The following is a 14,665-nucleotide window of genomic DNA, read 5'->3' as shown; positions in this document are numbered from 1 at the left end:
ATTGCATCTGTGGTCCACCGGAGGGCGACCAGCCGGGACGTCCTGTGCTTTGCATATTAAAGTTTTTGCAAGCGCATTGACATGTGTTTTTTGTGTAAAAGAGAGAGAGACACATACACACACAGAGAAGCTGGTCAGCTGCTTTGCAACTGGGATTGAATCAGAGGTGCTCCCTCTTCTGGCTTTTTCTTATGCACACTATTAAAAAAAGTTGGGCGCACCCAAATCAGCGTTCAAAGATTGATGGCTCCCTGTCAGAGCACTGGCTATGAATTTCAGATCGATCAGGCCTTAACTTGACAAAAAAGTTATCAATCGTTCTTTTCATCTTTTCTCATTGCCCACGGTCAGTTATATCCACTTCTGTCGGTCCTAGGATATTCACAAGGCCTGTGTATCATCACTGATTTCTATAATCCACTTGATTCCGATTCACAAGGTCCAGATTCGATTTGGTGCAATTTTTACTCAGAAAGTGAGAGATCTTATAATTCTGATCATTTATCAGTACTGACACTAAACTTTATCAGAGATGTGACCATCACAGCACATGCCGTTGTGTCAAAGTAACTGAGAATAAAATAAAATAAAAAACATAAAGGAGATTTTCCTGGCATGGATTTTATAGCAGATAACCTTAAAAATATTCTGCAATTATACCTAATTTGAAAAAGTTTACATTTCTTCAGTATTAAACAGCAGAAATTAAGCTTTCTTATCCGACGTCATTTAAGTACAAAGGAAAGAAAAGACAGCGGCCGCCAGCGCTGTAAACAACGGTAGACTGATGGGTAATAAGCGAATGAGTAATGCAGAAAACACATGTTTGAGATGGGAAACTTTTCTTGAAGTTTCTCTCACAGTTCACGCACAGCGAGCTGTGCGTGAACTGTGGGTTTTATCGTGTTGGAAGCAAAACAGCAAAAGTAAGAAGGAATTAAGGATGATATTAGCCCCCACGCCGACTAAGCTAATTCTGATGCGTCGGTCCGCTCTGTTTACGTCTTCGTGTGGAATGCGTTTCCTGCTCTCATTTGCTGGTTGTTGTTGAAATAGTTTTGTGAGCTTTAACCTGAGATTCTGGCGTTTCTGGTAAAACACATTTATATTCATTCAATTCAGGATTTAATGAATCGATATCGCTTCATTCAAGCTACTCACCTGTCTATATCCACCTCCACTTCCAGCTGGACCACGGACATTTACTGATTGGTTTAGACCACGAAGGGGAATCACGTGTGTCTGTTGTTGATCACATGGACGTCTGTGGCAAATTTTACAAACACTTCTCATAATGAACGAACTCAGGAGGTTCAACGTTCCAGCGGTGAGCTGCTCTGTGCCACTTCCTTGAATATTAGCTGGGGAAATCAGCCAGATCAGCAGCAGGTGGACACAATCACACAGGTGCGTGGGCCAAGAGCGAGAGCCCGTAAGGATCTCCACCCAGGCAGAGAGGAGGAGGAGAGACAAAGAAAACAAAAACGAACAACAAGAACAACAAAACCTGTAGCCAGCGTGAGCGAACCAGAGAGACACGGGGACCGTGACACATTTTCCCCACCAAGTTGAAGTCACTGATTTTGCTGTTCCAGACTTTTGGACTGAAAGTGAACAGCGGGTCCTGACTCCGCGTCCGTGGTAGAGGTTGACTGTCATGTTGTGTAAAGGTGGCATCCTCCTGCCCTCGTAGGAGTTTTTTGAGCTGTGGATCTAAACAGCTTTTTTTATTATTATTTTTATTTTTGCTTTGCCAGACTTCTACAACCTCAACTGAAAACTGTACGCTCCATGGTAATCCGCTGTTACTGGGAAAATATAAGTCAATGCAGTACTGTGTAAATACAGGGAGTTTATTGAAACACAAAGAACTTCAACAAAGCATAGCATGTTAAACCATGCAATCTGAATGGGAAAAAAAGCCCCCCCCCAAAAAAAAGTGGCATTTAACATGATGATATTCTATTGCCTTCTGGGGGAGGAGGTGGTGCGCTCTTTCGTTTTTTCGCCTCTGTGGTGCCGCTCTCCTTCTTCTGTTTATTGTCCTCCTGTAGCTGTAACAAAGAGGGACGAAATAACAAAAAAGAGAAACATATTTGTCAAGTAATTTTACCCCCCCCCCCCCAAAGTGGCATTTAACATTTAACATGATGATATTCTACTGCCTTCTGGGGGAGGGAAGGAACAGCGGTTTTTCTTTTGAGTTTATATTCAAGTTTTCTCCTTCTTGCCCCCTCTGGTGTACAATTTCTTCCTTTTTCCTGTTTAAAAAGAGTTCATATATTTTGTCATTTGACTGTAAGCAGTGCAAGGAGGAGATGCTCGCTTTTTGCATGACAGTCTGCCACTTCAGCCTTCCCTTTCTTTATAAGGCTGGAAAATACTTCAGACCCCTCCTCAGGCAGTAAGGGGCCTGAGGTGGGGTCTGAACTGTGGGTACCGGTATGAGGAGAGAAGGGGCACAGGACTGGATGGTGGGTTAAGGTTAGGATTTGGTTGGGGGAGGGAATTGCTAAAAGTCCTCATCTCGTCTTCAAATCCCTTCTTTCCTGTATTAATGAGAATCCTGCGACAGTCTGTTCAGACCCCTCCCTGACTGAGGAGGGGTCTGAACCGGGTCGGGTAGAAGCTGGAGTGGAAAATGGGTTAGGGTAGAAAGGGAAGGGTGACAGACAGTCACACAAAAAGCAAGCATCTCCTCCTTGCACTGAAGTGGCTGCAATCAGCTGGAGGTCCAGGCTCCAGTGGATGAGGGTACAGGTACTCAACAGGTACAGGGGGCAGCCACGGCATGTTGGTCATGAACTGTTGAGATGGAGATGAATGGCTGCTGGGGTAAAAACCAAACAACCCAACTATGGAAGGCTCCTCACATACCCTCGAGGATACTGGGCAAACCCCACTCAATGAGGGCACCTCAAGAGCCGAAAGAAACATCCAAAATTATTGTTTTATATTATATTATATTATTTTATATTATATTGTTTTATAAAAAAGCAAGAAAAATCTTTTCATTTCAGACTGTTGAGGCACACTTGGTTGAGTGGAGCTTCAGTGGCACTGTAAACTATCTGAAAACACATTCACTTCAGTAATTATAATCTTTTAAATGGAAGTAGATCAAACAAGCAACAAGAAAAACTACTCTCGTTCAGTGTAACAAAAAGCACTGTAACAGCTTCATATAGCAGAAGCTTCTCCTGACCACTGGAGCATAGCTGATTCTATAATGAACAGAATAAACAATTATTGAAAGAAGAAGAACTTATTTCTGTCCAAAGGACCTACTGAGCATTGGAACTTAAGAAAGGTGAATCACTCCTCCCACTTTTCAAGGCTTATGGGGATGGCTCATTTACACACTGGTTCCACTGTTCTAACATACACATTGCTGCTCTACTAGTCGAGTGAATGTTGTCCTTCTGTGCCGAATATCACAGTAGGAAGTGCAGGAATCTGTTCATCTAAACCTGTAATAAAGTTGTTAAGATCCAACATTGTGGCTTGTTCTTTACAGATAAGGGCCTTAGAAAGATTGCTGACTGCTCTGCCTTTAGTCCCATTTTCAGCTCCATCACTGGTATTCAGTCCAAAGTTATAAAACCAGATTTTCCACAGGGTGCTTTCTCCAACTGGGCCTCACCGGGTGGCAACATTTCGCTCATGGAAATCTGTCGATCTGTACCCCTCTGCTTTATAGGACGGAGGAGTCTGTGCACATAGGAGTCACCGATGATCACAGATATTTTCTTCACATGAAGATTCCAGTCCTGCAGTTTCCTCTGTGTGTTGGGGTCTCTCGTTGGAGTGCAGACCTGTCGTTCTGGTGAGGATGGTGAGGAAGGAAGACAATAAGAGGAGGAGTCCTCTGTTATTCTTGTTTGGAGGCAGGTCTGCACACAAGGTTTCAATCTGTGTAGGTTTGTGAGTGTAACTCAAAGCTGTATTGTTTCAGTGAGGGGTTGACACGGTTATTCAGCTGTGTCGTTTCCCTGCTCACCTGTGGCTGTTGTTCTGGTTTACTGGGTGTGTCACTGCTGGTGTGGTAGCTGGATTCCAGTCTGCTAGCTCGGCTATAACCACCGCCTGGTTCTGGTCCAACGACTCGGGCTGGAGACGGCGGCCCAGGTTCCGTTTCTCCCAGGATGCTGCCATCTCAAAGGGGCCTCTCTAGAAAACTGAAAACAAATTTTAAACTCATACTCTATGCTTTGGTTATAATAGTCATGAAGGATAAAAATTGATCTCTGAGCTGAGTTTTTAGCATCTCCTCAATTAGAGTCTGTGTCCTTCTATTGAGATAGCTGGTTTAATCAAAGTTACTAAGTTTGTGGTTATTTTTATTCAGAGATTGATGATAACGGTCTTCTGAAACATTTTTCTGATGATCAACCGCTTTAATAAGTCTGTAAATTTTGCAAACTTTAATAAAAAAAGTGTGGATCATCCGATTGTACTCTATTCCTCCGAGGTTCAGCTCTTTCATTCAGGGTGGATTTTACATACCGTTTGTCTCTGGCCACTCCTCGTTAAAATCTCCGATCTCCACCAGTCTGTACAAGGTAACAGATCATGTTGTTTTTTCATGTTAGGCTTCTTCTGGGTTAGGCCTTCCTGTTGCTCATGGTGGAAGATGGGTGCCTTTGTTGACCTAGGAGGGATAGCTGGAGACAGGTATTCTGAAATTGCCTTCTTTATTTTTTTTAACGTAATTTGAGATGGGCTACGTAAAAGGTATTTGCACATACCAAGGCAACTCTTTGGATTCCCCGTCCATAAACATCCGACAGTTCTGAAACATGGTTTTTTCCACACAGAGGATGGGAGAGGAGGAGGGGTGAGGAGGGGAGAGCTGGATGGGGAGGGTTCTGTGGGTTCATAAAATGGAGGTGGTCTGGTCTGATGGATTCCTCAAGCAAACGTGTCCGGTGGCAGTTTTATTTTCACCTAAATAACATTTGGGTGGGAGGAATCGGATCCACCGCAAGGCTTCTTTTTAAACAATTTTTCCCCGTTGTTGTAGCCGTTAACTTTTTAAGTGTCATGAGGGACTGGTTGTCTTGTATACTGGGCTGCGGAGCAACCCAGGCCTGCAAGATGGCATTGACAGTGGGCTTGTTGGTGTGCCATTTCTCCTTGTCCAAAGCCATCTGCACACGTGCAGGCTGAGGTGGGTAAAAGTATTTTCATTCTGAAATACATACAAAACAAACAAAGCAATGCAACAGAAGAGGCTTCTACTGAGCTTGATGCTGACTCAGCCATAGCATCCCCAGGTTCAGTGCTCAGGTATCTGTGGTTTTTAATGCATGCAAATTAATTAGAGCCAAGAGAGATGAAAAAACCAAAATACAAGGGGCGAACATCTCTGACATACAGCAACATATGTGGCTGACTGTTATGAGTCCAGGGTTAGGGTTTCTCTGTCAGATCAAAGAAACAAATCTTTCTTAATATGCTATTGATCCAGTTAGGTCAAGCACTCACCTCGCTTTCAGGCGTTTTACATCTAATGATGGGTTGGACAGTGGGACCCCACATTCTCCTAGGAAGAACTTGCCCCTGTCATCGCTGCCAGCAATTTGATTTTGCAAGGACACTGGACGGATGTTCCTAAAATAGCAGTCCAACAACTGCAGAGAAAAAAAGGAATCAATGTTAAATATCTCATAAAATCAATTCACAAGGTGCCTATAGAGCAAGAAGAGAGTCGCTGCTGAGAATGAATGACTTACTTGTTCTTCCTGGCTGGTTATCTTCAAGTTACCACTCAGCTCAACACCATCAGCTACTGCTTTCCGCGCCATCCAGTCCTCTACCTGTGTATGTAAAAAAAAGGTGTTGGAGCTTAAAGAAATACAGACTTACATCAGCTGTCATTTCACTTATCGTGCACTTTGGTTGTTGGTGGCGCACTTACACAAAGTTCTTGAACAGCATTTCCTGTCAGTCCATGTTGTAAAATCAGGATGGCCTCGCAGTACTGTCTGAAGGTAGTCATTGCATATGTGGGGATGCAATCACCGCCTGAAAGTCTTGCGTGGAAATATTCAATATCCTTCTTGGCCACGGCAAGAATTTCCTTCTTATCAGACCTATTGCAAATGTGACAGAGGTAAGACATTATTGAAAGTTTGTATGTGTCATCCAATATGTGGAAGTGGCAATAAGGTCATCATACCTCGCTGTTGGCACAACTGTCGAAAACGCTTGGGGACTGTTCGTGATGATAAATCCACGTGTTTGAAGGCGAGTGCAGAGTTTAATGCAAGATTCTTCATCCTTGCAGTACTCCTGGAGCTCTGAGAAGTTCCAGACTCTACCTTCATTAGAAAACAGCTTCTGTGAAGCAATGGCTCTGGAAGCTTCTTCCTCACATTCCTGTGGTGTGCAGTCTTTCAGGCACACTCTGCTCAGGTCGACACACACGACTTCAGGAGGCACTGTACAAGGGGAGAAAAGAGTAGTCTGTTGCCACAAACAGTACAATCGCCTTCTGCGTCTGTCATTCTCTTTCGTTTGTTTGAGCGTTTGTTTCTTAAATACACAGCAAGTGTCACTCTCTCTCTCTCTCTCTCTCTCTCTCTCTGTCACAAACACAGACAGAAGCAGGCACGTGGAGGGGGGGGGGGGGGGGGGGGGGGGCTAGACGGGCTTGAGCACCCGCCCCTTTCCTGATGGGTGCCCAAAGTGCCCTTTTGTTGAGGCAACTTTTAAAAAAAATAATTTTTTTTTGTGTGTGTGTGCGTGTGTGCGGAGTCCTGTCTGTGCCCCTCAACAATAATATTTAACTAGTAATCTGGCTTGCATCAGTCAGATGATCACATTTAACCAATGATCGCCCTTGACGGCAGAACGCGCTGGTTACAAGCCGGGAACGAGCTCACAAATAGCACGCGCATTTTTAGCGGTCCGGAGCTGTAGGAGAAACACAAGTTAACTCAGAGACACAGACTGATGCGACAAAAACCAGTAAGTAGGTGTACAGCGTACACTGTAGTGTGTAGCACCCAGGAGTATTGGCTTATTACGTACACGTTGGTAAGTTGTCTTGTTGCAACTGACGAACTGAAACAAATGAGCGTGCTGTGTGTGCAACAGCGCGACAAACATTACCTGTCCTTGTATTAACTGCACAGGTAGTGCTGGTCACAGCTGCTGGCTACCTGTGCAAGGCTGTCATGGGTCTGTAGCTTTGTCCCCGTTTTAGGGAACATATTTAGTTTTAAAGTAAGTTTTCGGGCTTTTCCTGCCTTTCTGGAGGGATTATATTTCACTAAAAAACGATCTAATATGGATGTTCACTTAATTATGCATTATTATAATTATAATATATTTTTTTAAAAAGCTGCATTTTAAAGAACATACATTAAGAAGCAGATTATATTAGATTTATATTTTAAATACGACAACATTTGGATTTTACAGCAGTAAAATTATTGTATCTCTACAGTTTAAACATGTAATAAGCTTTCCCCCTCCACAGAGTGGATAGTGAAACAAATGGAATCATCATAATGACATTATTTCATATTTATTACTTCCCCCTCCTCATTGCTTTATTATTGTAGCTCTAGTAATAAATAAATATGTAAGGATTCTGGATCAGCACAGTGATGCCCATAGTATATACAGTATTCTGAAGAAGGTCTAAAATGTCACTGTGTGTGCATGTGTGTGTTTTATTTAGATGGATTTTTAAAAAATAATATTACTCATGATATAACATTGTCCAGACATGGCTGGTAAGGACATGAGGAGGAAACAGTAGGAGCTGTGTGAGGCTACTAAAGGCAGGGCTATAAAATTTTTCTGTCATCATTTTATTATAGATTAAGTGCAAGAGTTGTGGATAATTAGATTATTATGACTGAATGACTGAATGTTGTGTAAAGCGCTTTGGGGTCCTATGGACTGGAAAAGCGCTATACAAATGCAGGCCATTTACCATTTACCATAAGCGCATTGTCCGCGGGTAACAACAGCAGGCGGGCAGGCTCGGTCGGGTTTATAAGTGTCCAAGATTACATGTGCAACCTTATCACCGACGTTTAGAAGCGATCTGCTCTCGTTTACTATAAAACTAAGGGACTTGGGCCCTGTGCTTCGTACGTCGCTTACTACATCCAAGATTAAATGAAACATCCAAGACCAAATCATCGCGCTAACTCTGAGCTCGCTATTCCGGTTCCCCGAACACACCTGTTGTTGACGATTAGTATAGCTGGATGAAGTAATGTGAGATCACTGGGTGGCCCAACAGGGGCTACGCATCGATAGTAGAAACATTGATCGGCAACCCTTTGATTGGTCGGCGAAAATGTCGAAGGAGCGCGCTCGGTATTTTTCGGCAGCAGAGCAAGAACTCTTGAGTGAGGGATTTCAGGAGTTTCAGAGTTTAATTAAAACGCAAGGGAACACTGCAAAGGCTGCAAAAGCAAGGAGAGAGGGCTGGCAGAAAGTTGCTGACAAATCAAACTCGTAAGTAATTCAATAATAACAATAATAATGGAGTGGATTTATATAGCGCTTTTCAAGGCACCCAAAGCGCTTTACAATGCCACTATTCATTCACTCTCACATTCACACACTGGTGGAGGCAGCTACGGTTGTAGCCACAGCTGCCCTGGGGCAGACTGACAGAAGCCAGGCTGCCATATTGCGCCATCGGCCCCTCTGGCCAACACCAGTAGGCGGTAGGGTAGATTTATCATATCACACCATATTATCCAATATTATATTACATTATATTATATTATAATATGTTATATTATATCCCCTTTCACATTAGAGCCACAACAGGACCCACTAGAACATGGGAACAAGTAAAAGTGAAATATAAGAATATTCTACAGAATGGTAATATTTATCACTTATATTGCTTTTAGTCTCTTGGAAAGAGACCCTGGAATACTCTGTTTGTTTGTTCATAACAGCAACCAAGAAAAGGGCAGAGCAAAAAAAAAGACAGGTGGTGGTCCTGCACCCCCTCGTCAACAAGTTGGTTAAGTGAATAATACCCTCACGGGAAAATCGATATCTCTCTATGAGCACACTGTCGCGCTGAGCTAAAGGATCCTGTCTGTCCCGCAATATACGCTGAATTCTGAGGACTCTCCTTATCAATCTTGCACCTTCCGCAATGGGTTGCTCGCGTAAACGGACAGGACATGGCTGCGACAGACTTCCCAAATCCACCTTCGCTTTTATAGCCGTGGTCTCTCATCTTGATTACACGAAGTAATTTACAATTACTACTCTGAAATATGAATTACATCTGTAATAATCACATACATGTAATAGAATGTTAATAGTACATTTCCCTTTTTTAGGGAATGACCTGTATGTATCTGTGTGAAATCAATAAAAGGATCAAGTGCTGCATTATCTTTAGTTACATTGATGTTATTTATTTATGGTGAAACAGTGGTGGAATATCGCTGTTGCTTTCGTATGAATGACGCGGACATACCTGCGTGGCCGCGATCTAATCCTGTTTACATAAAGTAAGCCTGCTCCCCAGCAGGTTTACGCTTACGGCTCTGTTGCTATGACAGCAAGTCCCGGATGGGCTTCGGGGAACCGAACGATCCAGGATCACGCGAAATCGTCAACAATCTAATCCAGCTAACTTACTTAGCGCGGTACGAAGAACAGGCCCTTGGTGACATAAAACTTATCGAGAAAAAGGTAAACAACATAGACTGAAAGGAAGTCGTCGTGACGTCAATCTTAAGGCGACAGCCTTAAGATTTAAAAACATTATTAAAAACATTACTTTTGTCGTAACCCTCTAATTCAGTGGTAATGTAAGAATGCTTATGGATGAGCACTTACCTCCGAAAGCGTTAGCGGAATGTTCACTGTGCACAATTTCACGCACGCTGAGTCCAGCCCTGTATATGCCGCTTCAGGAGCAAAGGTATTATCATCCAATGGCTGTTCCCATCGATCTCCGCTTCGCTCACAATTTGCAGATAATTGGTGTCTCTACATGATCGATTGACAGTGTGAGATGACAGAAGCTCCATTTTCTGCTCAATGCACGTCTATTTCCAAAGCAGTTTAGCTCAGCTTTCTATCAACGACTACTTCCGGGTCATAGGTCATTCAACGCAGCTGCATTTTAAAAATTATTTTGAAGGTAAAAATAAAATCTATTTTGCTTTTGGTCCATGCTTTTATATTTAATTTGTTTGTATTGCAGTGTGGCTGTCTGAGAGAAAATACTTTTGAAAGCTTTTGAATACATTTTAAGATTGAAAGTGTGTTTGTGTATTTTTTTTCTTTTTTTTAGGCATAAAGACCTTTATATTGTTTAAAAATATGAAGGTCATCGATAGTGACACACAACACCACTCTTTTTTCCCACTTTTTAAAGCAGAAAGACATGCTCAAAACCTGAATTTTTGGCTTGAGTTTGTTCAATGCTCAAAAATGAAAAAGAGAAGAAACAGGGCGCCACCTGGTGGACTAATAAAAAAATCACAACTCTAAGGCCCCTACCTCAAATCGTCAGTGAACGTGAAAAGATCACTTTTAAATTAATGGTAATGGTTGGGCAGTGAAAAATAGCGTTTATAATGGATTTCAATGGGCCAAAATTTGATAATATAATTTGTTTTGTGTAATAAACAACTGCAAGGATAGATGATTACAACGAATAGGTGACTAATACATAAAAGTAATACACAGATGAATAATGATTATGAGTTATGATGCGTAATCATGGGAACAAGCGGGTTTACAAACGGGAGCAGCTGATTAGCATTAGAAAAGCTGAAATAATACCTCAACTGAAGCCACAAAGCCTGAATAAGTTGACACAGAAGAGACTTCAGTTTCAAGGCAAGGCAGAGATCCTTCCTTCCCACAGTGATTGTGGTCTTCAACAACTCTTTGAAGACTTGATTAGTCTGAGCTGCAACAACACCTAATTTCCCTCTGGGATTAATAAAATACTACTGAATTGAATATATATAAAGAATACACATTATATTGAAAACATACATATATATGACCATACCCATTTCTTACAAGTTGCATGCGTAATTTATATTTTAAAGTCAGTTGATAAACTACACAAACTATACAGATATACTGTAATATATATATATATTTCTATTTTATAGGTGACTGCTGCAGAGGTGACCCATGTCTACCACACTGTAAAGCACGGTTTAAGTTATAACTCGGGTGACTGTGCACTCAAACTGAATGTACGAACGCTGAATGACTCCAGTATTGCCAAAAAGATGTCCTTTGGGAGGACGAAAGCTGAAGCAGTTGTCACAGATGTTGTGTCACCAAAGGCAATAGAAGAGGTGATCAAAAAATAGAACAGTGGTGCAACTTCACCATTCTCTCTTCACACTGATGCTTCAAATAAGGGAAATCGGAAGATGTTTCCCCTTGGCCTTGCAGTTTTTTACACCAGAGGCTGTAGTTGTCAACAAGATATTGGATTTTGTAAAAATCCAGATGAGTCTGCAGAGGGAATAGTAAAAATAATACAAAGCTCTCTTGAAAACGTGGGGCTATCCTTAGATCAGGTTTCTGCATTCAGTGCTGACAATGCAAATTATGGCATCCACAACTCAGTCCTCACAAAATTCAAAGAGACCAACAGTGAGATCCTTCGTGGCAACTGCCATGCACATATTATTAATAACACTGTGAAAAAAGTCCTGGACAAGCTCTCTGTTGATGTGGAAAATATTGTCCTCAAGATATACAGCTTCTTTTCCACCTCTGCCAAAAGGAGAGAGTCCCTGAAAGAGTTCTGTGAATTTTGTGACATTGAATTCCATGATATCCTGCGCCATGTTGTGACGAGATGGCTGTCACTCAACCCTGCAATCACCCGCCTGCTGCAGAACTGGGACCCACTGAAGTCATATCTCATCAGCATTGGTGAGGAATGTCCAAGGCACCTGAAGGAATTGCTGAAGTTGACAGAAGATGCTGCTGTAGTTGAGGGAGAGGCAGACATTGTGGAAGTCTACCTCCTCTTCTGTAATAATGTCATGTGTCTGTTTGAAGAAGTGGTGAAAAAACTGGAGAAGAATGTAACCACGTCTGTTGACCTCTATTCCATCATGGAGTGTTTCCTGAAAAGACTTTTTCAGAGAAGAGATAATGGGTTCTACGGGTACCTAACAAGACAAAAGCTCCAGCGTCTCTCGCCATCTGATGCTGATGGTGCCAGGCAGGAGTTTACAGCCTTCCTAGACACTGCCATCAGTTATGTCCGGAAGCGGTTTGACTTTTCAGAAGAAAACTGGTATTTCCACCGGCAGCCCATCTCTCTAGCATCTGTGAAGATTTCCTTTGATGACATGGAGAAGATCATTGAACGGCTTCACCTTGTTTAGCCTCACTGTGTACTGTTAAACTGTATATGGTTGAAGTGACAATAACGCCGACTTGACTTGACCTGGCTGGCAGGTAAGAAGAAAACATTTGCCAGTGAAATGATAAACCATGTTTTAATAGTATTGATGGTTAAAAATAAACAAATACAATTGATAGATAACATATATAAATAAAACCATAATCATTAACTTTGTTTGTAGTGTATATACACACGCATGCAATCTTTTATACACTGTTTTACAAATTCAAGGAGTTCATATACTTAATATAATGATGGATAAATACATAATAAATAAACTATACTTATTGTATTGTTTAAATGCTATACAACGTTATAAACATATACAATACATTTTTTCCATTTATTTACCACTGTAAATGTTCTATGTACCACTTAGGATTTATGTCAACTTCTCATCTCTATTGGCAGGTTAAACATCTCTATGGCTGAGCTTTATGAAGAGTGTGTCACTGCAACCAGCCTCCTGAAGCACCTCACCAAAGAATTCAATTCAATTCAATTCAATTCAATTTTATTTATATAGCGCCAAATCACAACAAAAGTCGCCTCAATGCGCTTCATAGAACATCAGGAGAAGGAAAAGTGGCAGTCCAAGGGAACAGCAGAGAAGTGGATGGAAATTCTTCAGGCAGCTGACCTCCCCAATATGCAGGCTGTTGTATCCTTTGTACTCAGCATCCCATGTCTTGCTCAGAGTTTTACTCTGCAATCCTGAACGACAAACAACTCCTAACTGCAGCAAGAGCTAAAAAAAAAACACAAATGGAAAAAGTAGTCTGTTTCCACATAATGTAGCATTGAGCTTGAGTTCATGAGTTTGTTGGGTTTTTTTTACTTCAACTTTCAGCTACAGTCAAGGCCTTTGAGGCACAAATGTTGTGTTTACAGGTGTTCCACAGACTTTTTTTTTTGCACTTTTCTAATTGCACTAAATGTGCACTGTTACAATAATGTTTTTCTTTCTATTGTTTTCTATTAATTTATATAATTTTAGTTTAAGCAGGACAGAGTTCTTTGTGTTAATTTTGTCATTTTGCACAAAAAGTGAAGCGTACCAGTCTTTCGTTTAGGAAAGATACCTATTTTATTGTGTTAATGTTATCATTTTGCGTTAAAAATAAATGGATAAATTATCATTTGTTTCCCATGTGTTCATATCACAAAGAATATGCATCTACTTAAATGAACTTCAAGTCAAATGGTTAAAAAAATAATGTCACACACAAAAAAAGAGCTAAAAAAATTCACCACACAGGGAAGGGTGAAGACAATTGGGCCAGGAGGTGTCCCTTATTTATTTTTCAGGGAGTTGGCAACCCTACTTGGAATTGAAAAATGCAAATGACCAAAAATGGTCCCACAGACAAATTTCGTGTTTGTGTAATTTTAGACATTAAAGTTCTTCTTGTCAATAACTTTTTGAAAAAAGAAGTAAACCTCAAAACTTATTTCTACATTGAGAAACACCACCTATAAAAGGGCAACACCTCTCAGTTCACTCATTTTGGACCTAACATTCAGACCATCAACAGCTCTCTTCATTGGGGATTTATCTTCTTTGGACCTTAAGGTAAGTTCAGTAATTTTTGGTGTGTGTGTGTGTGTGTGTGTGCGTGCACTTACCTGCTGTGTGTGTGTTAGTGATGGGTTTTCCGGCTATCCTGGAGCACTTCTGTTGTCTTTTGTACGTGTTTTCAGTTTTTATGTCCTTCTGAGTTTTTACCTGCTTCTGAGTTTTTACGTGTTTTCACGTGTTTTGGAGTTTGTACATGCTTCAGCGTTCGTACGTGATTTGAAGTTTGTATGTGCTTTGTCTCTAGGGGCCACCGTAAATATACTCTTATTTATTCAACTTCTGTTGTCTTTTGTACGTGTTTTGGAGTTTTTACGTGTTTTGGAGTTTGTACATGCTTCAGCGTTCGTACGTGATTTGAAGTTTGTATGTGCTTTGTCTCTAGGGGCCACCGTAAATATACTCTTATTTATTCAACTTCTGTTGTCTTTTGTACGTGTTTTGAGTTTTTATGTGCTTCTGAGTTTTTACGTGTTTTCACGTGTTTTGGAGTTTTTACGTGTTTTGGAGTTTGTACATGCTTCAGCGTTCGTACGTGATTTGAAGTTTGTATGTGCTTTGTCTCTAGGGGCCACCGTAAATATACTCTTATTTATTCAACTTCTGTTGTCTTTTGTACGTGTTTTGGAGTTTTTACGTGTTTTGGAGTTTGTACATGCTTCAGCGTTCGTACGTGATTTGAAGTTTGTATGTGC

At 41.2% G+C, this 14,665-nt stretch overlaps 2 protein-coding genes across 3 annotated transcripts; one reads left to right on the top strand and one right to left on the bottom strand.

The window, feature by feature from the left end:
- Positions 1–1,832: 1,832 nt before the first annotated feature.
- Positions 1,833–11,046, bottom strand: LOC146708683 (uncharacterized). Its single transcript, XM_085457909.1, has 9 exons — positions 11,027–11,046; positions 9,838–9,908; positions 6,182–6,443; positions 5,921–6,095; positions 5,736–5,819; positions 5,488–5,633; positions 4,507–5,293; positions 4,001–4,178; positions 1,833–3,823 (listed from the first exon to the last, which is right to left on the bottom strand). The coding sequence occupies exons 1-7, from the start codon at positions 11,044–11,046 to the stop codon at positions 5,035–5,037; spliced, it is 1,017 nt and encodes a 338-aa protein (XP_085314035.1). The 3' UTR covers positions 1,833–3,823; positions 4,001–4,178; positions 4,507–5,034.
- Positions 8,900–13,766, top strand: LOC146708682 (uncharacterized). 2 transcript variants are annotated; one of them, XR_014920327.1, is made up of 3 exons: positions 8,900–9,690; positions 11,133–12,447; positions 12,806–13,766. XR_014920327.1 is itself a non-coding variant. In XM_085455507.1 (2 exons), the coding sequence occupies exon 2, from the start codon at positions 11,403–11,405 to the stop codon at positions 12,372–12,374; it is 972 nt and encodes a 323-aa protein (XP_085311633.1). In that variant the 5' UTR covers positions 8,900–9,690; positions 11,133–11,402; the 3' UTR covers positions 12,375–12,619. The 2 variants fall into 2 exon arrangements, 1 of the variants encoding a protein (XP_085311633.1); XM_085455507.1 differs by lacking the exon at positions 12,806–13,766 and having other exon boundaries at positions 11,133–12,619.
- The last annotated feature ends 899 nt before the right edge of the window (positions 13,767–14,665 follow it).

The sequence above is a fragment of the Copadichromis virginalis genome, linkage group LG5 (genome assembly GCF_057382275.1).
Source record: "Copadichromis virginalis isolate Kocher_CV1m ecotype Utaka linkage group LG5, C_Virginalis_male_GT1.1, whole genome shotgun sequence".
In the NCBI taxonomy this organism is placed as follows: domain Eukaryota; kingdom Metazoa; phylum Chordata; class Actinopteri; order Cichliformes; family Cichlidae; genus Copadichromis; species Copadichromis virginalis.
Note: the sequence above shows the minus strand (reverse complement) of the source record. Positions and strands in the feature narration are given on the sequence as shown.